Source organism: Microplitis mediator, chromosome 7, assembly GCF_029852145.1.
Source record: "Microplitis mediator isolate UGA2020A chromosome 7, iyMicMedi2.1, whole genome shotgun sequence".
In the NCBI taxonomy this organism is placed as follows: Eukaryota; Metazoa; Arthropoda; class Insecta; order Hymenoptera; family Braconidae; genus Microplitis; species Microplitis mediator.
The window spans coordinates 25,106,029-25,117,344 of NC_079975.1; the positions used below are offsets into that span (position 1 = coordinate 25,106,029).

Here is an 11,316-nt window from a genome sequence, read left to right on the forward strand (position 1 = left end):
TAAGTCCTTTTTTAAATTTCCGCGATTAAGATCAAGCATTTTGTTAAAGTTGTCGTATAATAGATCCAGTACATGTCCAGAAATAGTTTTAGGATGAAAGTATAGCACCCGATTGTTTCAAATAACATATTATATTACTTTCACTCCAAAAATGATATTAACCTTAATTCCTACAGTACTGCCAAAAAAGTTTGCGAACATACATAAAAAAAAACATAAACTGCTAATGCTTTGAGTCGTTAGGAGGATGTATATAAAACCCACGGAAAAATAATCGAGTCACAAATATTCCGCAATAATACGGTAGTTACAAGATTATGATCGATGATAATTTTAATATTTTTCTCAAAGAATCGCCGAATAAATTTTAGTTTATTTTCGTAAGAAAATTATCCATAAAAAATAAATATTTTTTTTAAGAATATTTATGTATAGCGATTTTTTTTTTCTTAAGAATTTCATAATAAGCGTATTATACTGTCAGTAGATAAATAAATTTTATATTCTAATTAGTTAAAAATTTTTAACAATATACTTATCTTTTATTCATACAATATGATAGTTAAGTAAATATATATAGTATATAAATAAATACGTCTAAAAAACAAAAAATAGTCTTCTATACATGCATAATCCTCAAAAAATCAAATTTGACGTTTAAATCATTTATATATGAGTAGATTCAACTATCAGGGCAATTATATCTATTTGAATTTACTTAAATTTACATAAATCAAAACTTTATAAATGAAGATATATATGTAAATGTGACATGCATATATCTCTTTAAGTATATGTAAAATTAATTCTATCAAAAGTTAGATGCGTGCAACACTTTAATTAAATCTGATTAGAAAATCTCATAAAATCTGATAGATTTTCATAAATTCTCATAGAGATTCTATGGGGATGAATAGGTTCTATATATAAGAGCCTAATAAATACAGTTATGAGAATCTATCGTTTTTTAAGCAGGGTAGATTTAAATTTTGATACACCTCTTACGTAAGAGGGTAAAGGGAAGTATACTTCCCTGCTTAAGAAATTCGATAGATTCTTATAAAATCTCCATGAATGGGAATTCATGAGAATCTATTGGATTCTGTGAGATTTTCTAAACAGGGTTCGAACTAATTTTTTTTGGACAATGGCTCTGGCCCCTATTTAGTATTTATATACCCGATAAATTCTTATCGTTCAAAATTCTCAATGACTGAATCAAAGATTAAAAAGTTAACTTGCTCTGACAGCCCTTTCTCTTCAAAAACTTGCTGTTCACTGTTGTCGGTCAGGTTAACGTCAAACTGATGTCAAGTCCTGTAGTTCCAAGTTTTTACTGTAATATGAGTACAGCACGAACTACAAGTTAACATAAATTTACAGCCGTAAAAGGAATGCAAGCTGAATCAGAAAGTTGCCTTCAATTTGAGGAAAAAAACTTGACTTCCAAATTAACTACAAGTTACCATCATTTGTTTGCACCATCAAGATTTTGTAGTCAACTTGAGAACTTATTTCGGTTGTATATTTCCAACAACTTGATTGATTAATTCCTATCAAATTGACGACAACTTCAGCATTTGTAACTGTTGACTACAAGTTGTTGCCAGCTTTCCCAAACAGTTGGCCACAGCCAACTGCCGCAACCTGTCATCAAATTTCTGGAAAATTTAAGGCAACTAATGGAATATCAACTTTTGCCACCAATTGTCTCAGAAAGTTGGCATCCAGTTGTCATCAACTTATAGAAATGCCAATTTTCGCGTTAAAAGGCGACAAGTTGCAGCAGTAGGTTGTTGCTAGCTTGCCGTCAGCTTGATAGTGGACTACCAGTAATAAAGTTTCTGATTAATGGACTACCAGTAATAAAGTTTCCTTTACGTTATTGTCAAAAAACGTACCCTGCTCGGATGGCCAAGTTGACAGCAAGTTGACAACCTACTGCAGCAATTTGTCACTAGATTGGCTAGAAAAATTGGAATTTCCATAAGTTGACGGCAACTAGTCACTACTTTTCTGAGAAAGTTGGTGACAAAAGTTGACATCCATTAGTTGACGGAAAGTTGTCTTCAATTTTCTCAGAAAGTTGGTGACAGGTTGCGGCAGTAAATTGTCGTCAACTTCCTGTTAAAGTTGGCAACAACTTGTAGTCAACAGTTACAAAAGTTGTCGACAAGTTATCGTCAACTTGACTGCAACTAATTGACACCAATTTTCTGACCATAAGCTCTTGCTATCGGGGTTAATTCTCTCCCTTTTTAACTGACAGTTGATAACTATTTCAAACGTCATCTAATGTCTCGATCAAAAACTTTGTTCTCACGGCTTCCTAGCAACCAAAAGGACAACTCTAAAGTAACCTGTCAAGTTTACAAAAACTACACGTCAAAATAATCACAAAACACCATTTGATTATTATTATCTAAGAAATGATTACGTGATTTAAATATTTTTTCATTATCAACGTAACTAATATTTAATTCATATGAATAAGTCAAATTTGTTTGTTTTAAATTTTTCAAAACTAATAATAATACAAAAAAAATTTATGTTCGGCGTTCATCATAATCCAAAGCGTCAAATATTTTATATAAAATTAAATAATTATGGTATCAACATATAAAATTTAATCACTAAAAAATTTATTTTTATAATAAACATAAAATATTTAAATATTACTAGTAATAATTTACAATCGTTATATTATTAGAAAGAGCAACTTTATTGTACAAAAAAAATGATAATATTTTGGATATGAAGTCTATAAATGTACCAGAAAAATTTGAAAATAGAGGTATCGCAAGATTATTAACAGAGGTAATTAATTTTATTTTATTTTCACTAGTTAGCCGTAAAAAATATTTGACATCTACTTTAAATAATTTTTTCTATTTTCGAGATTAATGTAGATCTAAAAATATGGATGTAAATTTATGTACATAAACTCATTTGTTTATTATGAGATTTATTTAATTCTCGAAAACAAAAAATGTATAAAATGTATGTTCTGTCATAAAAAGATAGCATCAGTTTTTTGTAAAAAGAATATCTTTACAAAATAATTTACATCACAAATTCAACTAAAATAGTTCCCAAGAAATTATAATCTTATTCGCCTTTAAAAATTTCACACATTTGTTACATTCTGAAAAATCCAGTTTTACGAAAAATTACCAGGTTGGTGGCGTTCGGGTGTCAATTGACCCCAGGCGCACCTGTTCCTGCCCTGGTGGAAATTTTTCGGACTATTCTCTGAAAAACTCTGAAAAAGTCTTTAGAACTATGAAAAAGTCTTTGGAACTTCAGAACTGAGTTTTTCATAGAAAATTCCGAAAAATTTCCACCAGGGTGAGCTCTCTCTAATTTTGAAGTATTTTGTAGGGTTTGAGAAGTACACGGAAATAACAGATGATACTGGCTACCATCTCAGATTATACTCAGTTACATCAGAGGTAAAAAAAAATTTTAGATAGCACCCAGTATAATCTAGATTATACTCAGTACCATTCCAGATTATACTCAGTACTATCTGAGATATAACTCAGTTACAATTTTTCTAAATTCTTCAAAGTCCGAAGTATGACTTTTCATTCTTGAGGATTATGAGGTCTTAGTTATAATTTAAAATCGATAAATTATTAGCATTTAGACTTTATAGTTCTCATTAAGGTAGTTGTCGGGTGATGGGCATGGTGTCAGAAAGTTATAAAATTTTTTGTACTTATTAAGGGTATTAAGATACAATTACCATTAAAATTTCAAGTCGATTGACCATCTCTAATTTGAAATATTTATAATCAAAGTTCGGATCATTAACATTGCGAGCAATGAGGAGTATGCGTTTCAAGTCGCGTTCGTGATTCTAATAAAAAAACTAACAGTCAGAAACTTTTGAAAAACTAACAGAAAATTAAGGAATTTGTCCTGAATTTATTTAAAAAAAAAAATAAAGTATTCACCATCTCATTGTTGAGATATAGCAACGCAAAGTTCAACAATAAATGAAAAAATATACATGTCGGTGAATTGGAAAAAAACAATCTGACAACGCTGTACGCGAGTATACATAGTATTATTTGAGCGGTAAATTTAAACATATACTCAGTACACTATACAGCAACTGGCAGAGCATATGCGACGTTGTCAAATTTTGATTTAAGAAAATGTTCAATAGTATTTGTGTATACATATATATGAGTAGTGTGTAGGTAAACTTTTCACGGGTACAGTATCAAACAAAAGCAATGTCTCGTTTTAACTACCACCTAACCTACTCTTACCGCGTATATGGCTCATAACTTTTTGACAATATTGTAGCAGGACAACTATCTGAAGGATTTTTAGTACTAAAGTAGAGTTACTTTCTGGACGGCAAATAAAACATCAAAGGAATTGAGGCTTTTGAGGACTAAACTAGAATTTGTATAGACTCTCGTAAAGTTTCTTATACGATGGCCCTGTTTTTGCACTAAAATTTTTAATTTTTCCACTGTTTTTTTTCCATGTAAATCTAATTAAATCAACGTTGTTAAAAAAATGGAAAAAATTATACTCATGTTGATCTCAACTATTTTTCCCGGTTATTAATTTAAAATATTTAATTTAAAATTAACCAAATTATTAATTTAACAATTTTTTAGGCTGCATTTACTTATGCCATTGTAAATAACTACTACTTAATTTTAACGTGCAAGTATATGCAGCGTACATATGAAAAAATAAAAACCCCCGAGCTTGAAGAACGAGTAATTGGTCCATCAAATTTTCTAAAAGCTCCCGAAGTCTGACGTAAAATACTATTTCAAAATTTAAAAATTAACTGAAGCAGAAAAATAAATAAAAAATGGATAATCTTGATGAATATGATCACCAAGCGATAATAATATGGTATTGTCAAGAATATTATTACCATGGAATGTATCAGCAAGCAAAGCAAGCATCCCACGATTATCCTAATAACGAAAATATAAAAATACTACTAGCAGTGTCTTATTTACTAACAAGTCATACCGAAGAAGCTTTGCAATTGGTAACAGACTTAATTGGTCATGATGATACGACATTACCAGCTTTGTTGATCCAAAGCTATGTTTACCGATCGAATAATAATAAAGACAAAAGCTTAGTGTCTCAAATAGACGGAAAAATTCGTGAAGAGCGACGTAAAGCTACTGCTGTTGGTCTTACAAGAGCTGCATTAGTTTTACTACTGCTAAAAAAATTCGATAAAGCTAAAGATTATGCCGAGAAAGCTTACAAATTACGATCAAATGATTTCGAAGTATTGCTAATAAATGGTCTGATTGACTTAAAATTTAGCATAGGTAAAAACACAAATTATTTCAATGCCATTTCTAAGGAACACAGCAGAAAACTTATTGTTCTTCTTGGTACAGCAAAACAATACAAATTAAATGAATCACATGATCAAGCTATCTTAATTCTCAATGCGTTAATTGTAAGGTATCCGAAAATTTGTTTACCATTAATTGAAAAAATGTATAATCAATTAGCGTTAAAAGATTGGGATCAAGTTATCGAAACTGCCAATAGAATTTTGTCAATAGATACCAATAATTTAGATGGTATAAAAGCTAAAACAGTTGTTATTTTTATTCGCGACGGTGATTATACAACAGGGTCCAAAGATATTCAATTATTTTTTCGTAATCTGATGTTAGCTGAACAAAAAAATATTGAAATTATAATAAATAATATAAAATTATTTACATGTATAATTAATCGTGATGAATTAATCCTCCGAGAACTAATAAAAGTTATGGAAAAATTAATTCAACAGAATTCAAATTTAAGCGAACCAATGATAGAGCTGGGAAATATTTTTCTAATGTTAAATAAAATAAAAGAAGCTGAGCATTGGTATCGCAGTGCAATAAGAATTGATGAGTCTTCATTTTCTGCTTTAATGGGTCTAGCTCACTGTCAAGTTTTAGATTCATCACCAGGTTCAATAGACCTAGCCCGTCAACAAATTGATTTTTTAATGGAAGTTCAATCTAATTCGTTAGATCCACGTCTTCATTTTATGTCTGCACAATTGTGCCGCAATGACACAACGAAGGCACTCAATTACCTCAACATGTCTGTTAAATTAATTTTAAAAAATATTGAAAACGTTCCGTTTGGTTACAAATATTTACATGAATTGAATCCAGATTTTTGTTTAGAAATTGTTAACCAGCATTTAACTCATACACCAACGATTTATAATAACACTGGACCACGTGATGACAATGAAAATTTAACTGTCGTACTATTAAATAAAGTTGCCGACGCTTGTCCCGGTTTCGGAGCAGCTCTTCTGTTACTGGCTAAAGCATCAATGCAAAGTGGTGACTTTGAGGAAGCATTGGCTGCATTAAAAAAACTTATTGACTCAGTAGATCCAGCTAATGCATCAGCTCACTTGTTGATGGCTCAAATATTCACTCGTCAAGCTGACTATCAATCAGCGTCAGCAAGTCTTGAAGTTGGACTGAGTTACAATTTCAAAGTCCGCGATGATCCACTTTATCATCTTATTACTGGAATCGTTGAACGTAACAACGGAAATTTAGAATCATCGATCACCAGTTTGCGCATGGCAATGACATTAATTGATTCATCATCTAGAGATACGGTGACTTTATCATCTTCGGACAAAGCTACACTTTATCTAGAATTGATATCAGCTTACAGTGAGCTTAAAAAGTTTGACGAAGCCGCGGCATTAACGAGCGAAGCTAAAATGCAATTCGTTAATACTGTAGAAGAAGGTCGCGTGATTATCGGTAATGCTGAGCTTTGTTTGATGACTGGAGATGTTGATAAGGCAATAAATTATTTGAATGATATACAAGCAGGCCAGCCGTATTATCTTCAGGCCCATACGATGCTCGCTAATATTTATCTGAACCAACGAAAAGATCGTCATTCATTCGCTAAATGTTTTCGTGAACTGGTTGATCATTGTCCTGGACCACGGACATTTAGTATGCTCGGAGATGCTTACATGGCAATCCAGGAGCCAGATCGCGCAATCGAAGCATACGAAGAGTCGTTGAAAAATAATCCAGGGGATAAACTACTTGCTAGCAAAATGGGAAAAGCTTTAGTTAAAACTCATCAGTATGGCAAAGCTATAAATTATTACAAAGAAGTTGTCAAAAATAAGTCATGTGGAGATTTGAAACTAGATATGGCTGAATTGTTTATGCGAATGAAACATTTTGATAAAGCTGAAGCTGTACTTATCCAAGAACTACAGGACGGTAGGATGGCTACGGATTTAACGAGCCTGGAAGTTCGTGGCAAACAATTACTGATGCTTGCTAAGGTACGAGAGCGTGCGGGTGATATTAAGTTGGCTATTTCGACATTGAAGGAAGCTAGAGAAAATCAGGTGAGATGCATGCAGCGAGCTTCAATTGTTCCGAGTGCTACTGATCAAAAACAAGTACTTGTGGAAATTTGTCTAACACTTGCTGAGCATTCTACTGCGATACGGGATTTTGATGAAGCTATTGGGTATTATAAAGATGCACTACAACATCGACCGAAAGATATCAAAGCGTTATTGTCACTGGCTAAATTATATATGCAAGTAAATGATCTTGATAAATGCGCACTAAGTTGTAGTGCATTGTTGAATGCTGATCCAAATAATGAAGCGGCGTCTGTTATGATGGCTGATCTCGCTTTTAGAAAAGTTGATTTCGAAACAGCTGCCTTTCATTTTAGACAGTTATTACTCAGGAAACCGACTTACTGGACGGCATTAGCGAGATTGATTGAAGTTTCTAGACGTACTGGTAAGTTTTAGATTTTTAATTAAAAATAATAACTTGTATTTGTTCAGGGTGCGATTGGCATAAAATTTTACCGGAATATATTTTAGTTAGTCGAGTAGATTTCAAAAATACCATTAGTTCAAAAATTTATGTAGAGTACAGTCGACTCTGTCTAAAGGTTCTCTGCCTAAAGGTTCCCGCTGTCTATAGGTTCCAGGATACATTGCTTAAAAGGTTCCCGGATATTTCCCCACCCACTTTCTCGAGTGACGAATCACAATTCAGTTTTTGAGCGCTAACTTTAAATGCACGTTTTTTTGAGGTTATGTTTACTGCACAATGTGTTCGTTTTAGCGTGCGCCTCGGCGTTCGAGGGGAAGTGCTGATGGTGGGGAGGAAACCTTTAGGCAATGGTCCTGTCTCGACGTAGAACCTTTAGACAGTCGACTGTAGAAGTAATCCTGACTTTTGTTATTATTCCTTTAGGACATGGGAGTTTTGACTGCCGTTATTTACTCTGGCCATGAGAAAAAATCTCATGGCTTCTGCGCATGCGCATCAAATACTTCAAATACAGTTTTCTTACGAAATCATCATTTATTTTTTACTTTAATGTTTTTAAACCATAAAAGAATTATATTTAAATAATATGAACTATTTAATTATAAACTTTACATATTTATGCAGATAAACACAGCACAATATTGCACTATTATTTTGTAAATATATGTATCATGTAAACAAATATGGCGGACGCGTACTACGAAATGACCCGAACTCGGCCGAAAAAGAAACGAAGGCTAAAATTTTCCACCTTTTAATACTCTGGCCATGAGAAAAAATCTCATGTCCTACGAAAAAAATTTTTTTTTCATTATTTTTAATTAGAAAGAAAAGTTTTTATTGAATGTGTGTCAAGAAAACTAAAGTATAGGAAGATACAAAAATTTTTAAGTAGCCTTTCCATTTGAAATTTAAAAAATATTTGAGATTGAAGTTGACCATGAGAAAAAATCTCATAGCCCATGTCCTGAAGGGTTATAGCAAATTTTTTTTTTTAGTGTAATTTCTCTTAGAAATTTCTAATCGAACAATCTAGTTGGGTTCTATAAAAAATAGGGGGAGGGGGAGGGCAAATCGGCCCCTTAAGACAATAGGGTTTATATCCTCAGTGGTTCTCACTTGTTTTACTTCTTTCTAGTCCCTTATCATATATTTTGGTCTCAATATACCGCGTCTGTTGAAAATTAAAAATCTTGAAATTTAGGGCAAAATCCCCCCCTCCCCCAAAAGTTTGAATATTTGATTTTCTTTTATCCCTTTTACTTTTTTTAGTCTTCTGCCATGTGTTCGTAATTTTCTGCCTTCCATTCTTGCTGTCAGATCACATTTTTTTGTCTACTTAATTTTATTAAAGCAGAAATAAATAATTGAATAATTTGTAACAGGTAGTATTGAAGACTTAAATGAATGGATAGCAAGAGCAGAAGCCGCTACAGAAGGTTCTAATCACGAAGCTGGATTTTATTATTGCGCTGGATTGTTAGACTGGAGAACTGGTAAATTAAATTCAGCATTACGGAGTTTCAATGCTGCACGTCGCGATCCAGAATGGGGTCAACAGGCTATTTATAATATGATTGAAATTTGTTTGGATCCTGATGATGATTCGGCATTATCTAGTGAAGCTTTTAATGAAGAAGATGCAGAATATCAAGACTCAAGAACTATGGCTTTAAAAACTGCTGAACGACTTTTACAGGTGAGACTTAAAAAAAAAAATTCACTTACGGAAGAGTGGGGTCAATTGAACCAAAAATACTTTAACATTTTTTTTTTAGATGAATAAAAGCAAAATGATTATTTTTTTTTATACGAAATTATACTTTATTATATAGACTATCATTTCTCATAAGCACATAACTTAACAAATTATGAAAATTTTTAATAAATACGAAATTGTAAAACTGCATCAAATGGTTCAATCGTCCCCTTTGCGGGGACAATTGAACCAAGAGTATTAGAACCACAAACGAATGACTTTAATGAGTAATTTACTATTCATTACAGCTTAAAACTGAAATTACAATACTTCTAATAATATTGATTATTTTATATAACATTATATGTTATAACAATCACTTTTACAACTTCTGTCAATATAATTATTTTTTTTCTTGGTTAGCTTAACTTTTTTTCACATTCGGTCAAGATGCGCGCGCATGTCTGATGCTCACAGTGTGGTTCGTGTGGTTCAACCGTCTCCGAGAGTACTGGTTCAATTGACCCCATATAATTTTATTGAAATAATTAGTTTAAAAAAAAATATTCAAGAACTATTTTACTAGATGTAAAGTTAGAAATTTATGACTAATATATGAAAGAAGGTATTACAAAAAAAATTTTAAGATTACATTTGAAAATTAAAAACTTATTAAACAATTTGTCAAGAGCTGAAAAAAAAGTTCAGATGCCTAAAAACACAAAAACTTGAATTTTTTTAAATTAAATTATCATACTGGTTCCAAATTTTAGTCAGACTAAGGTTTAGTGTATTAAAATATAATTCCAAGAGAACGACTCAATTTTCGATTTTTTTCGATTTTTTAAGCTTACTGGTTCAATTACCCCCACTCTCCCCTAATTAAATCTATAATTTTAATTATTTTTATACTGTAGGAATTGAATCCCAAAGGAAGTCCTCATGAAATTTTAACACATCGATTATTAAGTAATTTTTTTTTACTTGCAACAAAAATAAAATCAAAAATAGAGCAAGCATTACAAGACTGCACAGTATTAGCAAGTCAAGAAACACTTCGGGATCATGTGGGGCCGGCATTAGGTCTCGCTACAGCTCATATTTTATTGAAACAAACTCCACGTGCACGTAATCATCTTAAACGTGTTTCGAAAAATGTTTGGACATTTGAAGACGCCGAATATCTAGAGAGATGTTGGATTTTATTGGCTGAAATTTATGTACAATCAAATAAATATGACCTTGCTAATGAATTATTGAGAAAAGTACTTCAACACAATGCCACGTGTGTGCGCGCGCATGAATTGTCGGGTACTATTGCTGAAAAAGAACAAAACTATAAAGAAGCTGCGATACGTTATGCTCAAGCTTGGAAATTCGGTGGTAAAACAAAACTCTCTAGTGGATACAAATTAGCGTATTGTTGTCTTAAAAGTAAAAAATACGCTGACGCTATTCAAGCATGCAATGAAGTTTTAAAACAAAATAATGATTTTCCTAAAATTCGTAAAGAAATTTTAGAAAAATCAATTAATCATATTCGTACTTGAGATACAAGTTTTTATAAGGATTGTAATTATTTATGGATAATAAATGATAAAATTTTAACCATTCGTTATTCTTTCATTATTTCATTTGAAAATTTAATTTTGAGAATTTTTTTTTTTTTCAATTAAGGGAGAGCACTAGTGTGAAATTAAAAAAAAAAACAAGTTTTTTGCATATTTCGATAGTCTAGGCCTTCCAAAATGATGATCCTGAAAT

The 11,316-nt window shown here is 31.8% G+C and overlaps 2 protein-coding genes across 3 annotated transcripts; both read left to right on the forward strand.

The window, feature by feature from the left end:
* The first annotated feature begins 2,346 nt into the window (after nt 1-2,346).
* On the forward strand, nt 2,347-4,787 carry LOC130670924 (protein NATD1). Its single transcript, XM_057474554.1, has 3 exons — nt 2,347-2,609; nt 2,711-2,817; nt 4,641-4,787. Exons 1-3 carry the CDS (start codon nt 2,486-2,488, stop codon nt 4,785-4,787), a joined length of 378 nt encoding a protein of 125 aa, XP_057330537.1. The 5' UTR covers nt 2,347-2,485.
* A 56-nt stretch (nt 4,788-4,843) lies between these two features.
* LOC130670922 (tetratricopeptide repeat protein 21B-like) lies at nt 4,844-11,171 on the forward strand. 2 transcript variants are annotated; one of them, XM_057474552.1, is made up of 3 exons: nt 4,844-7,815; nt 9,243-9,552; nt 10,470-11,171. In XM_057474552.1, the coding sequence occupies exons 1-3, from the start codon at nt 4,844-4,846 to the stop codon at nt 11,100-11,102; spliced, it is 3,915 nt and encodes a 1,304-aa protein (XP_057330535.1). In that variant the 3' UTR covers nt 11,103-11,171. The 2 variants fall into 2 exon arrangements, with proteins under 2 accessions (XP_057330535.1, XP_057330534.1); XM_057474551.1 differs by having other exon boundaries at nt 4,844-7,811; nt 9,239-9,552; nt 10,470-11,170.
* The last annotated feature ends 145 nt before the right edge of the window (nt 11,172-11,316 follow it).

Bases quoted from the DNA above. Each gene is read 5' to 3' on its own strand.
- LOC130670922 (XM_057474552.1), top strand. From the start codon at position 4,844: ATGGATAATCTTGATGAATATGATCACCAAGCGATAATAATATGGTAT. The intron at 7,816-9,242 runs GTTTTAGATTTT...TGTAACAGGTAG, and splicing joins GTTTCTAGACGTACTGGTAA to TATTGAAGACTTAAATGAAT. The intron at 9,553-10,469 runs GTGAGACTTAAA...TTTATACTGTAG, and splicing joins CTGCTGAACGACTTTTACAG to GAATTGAATCCCAAAGGAAG.
- LOC130670924 (XM_057474554.1), top strand. From the start codon at position 2,486: ATGAATAAGTCAAATTTGTTTGTTTTAAATTTTTCAAAACTAATAATA. The intron at 2,610-2,710 runs GTATCAACATAT...TTATATTATTAG, and splicing joins TATAAAATTAAATAATTATG to AAAGAGCAACTTTATTGTAC. The intron at 2,818-4,640 runs GTAATTAATTTT...ACAATTTTTTAG, and splicing joins TCGCAAGATTATTAACAGAG to GCTGCATTTACTTATGCCAT.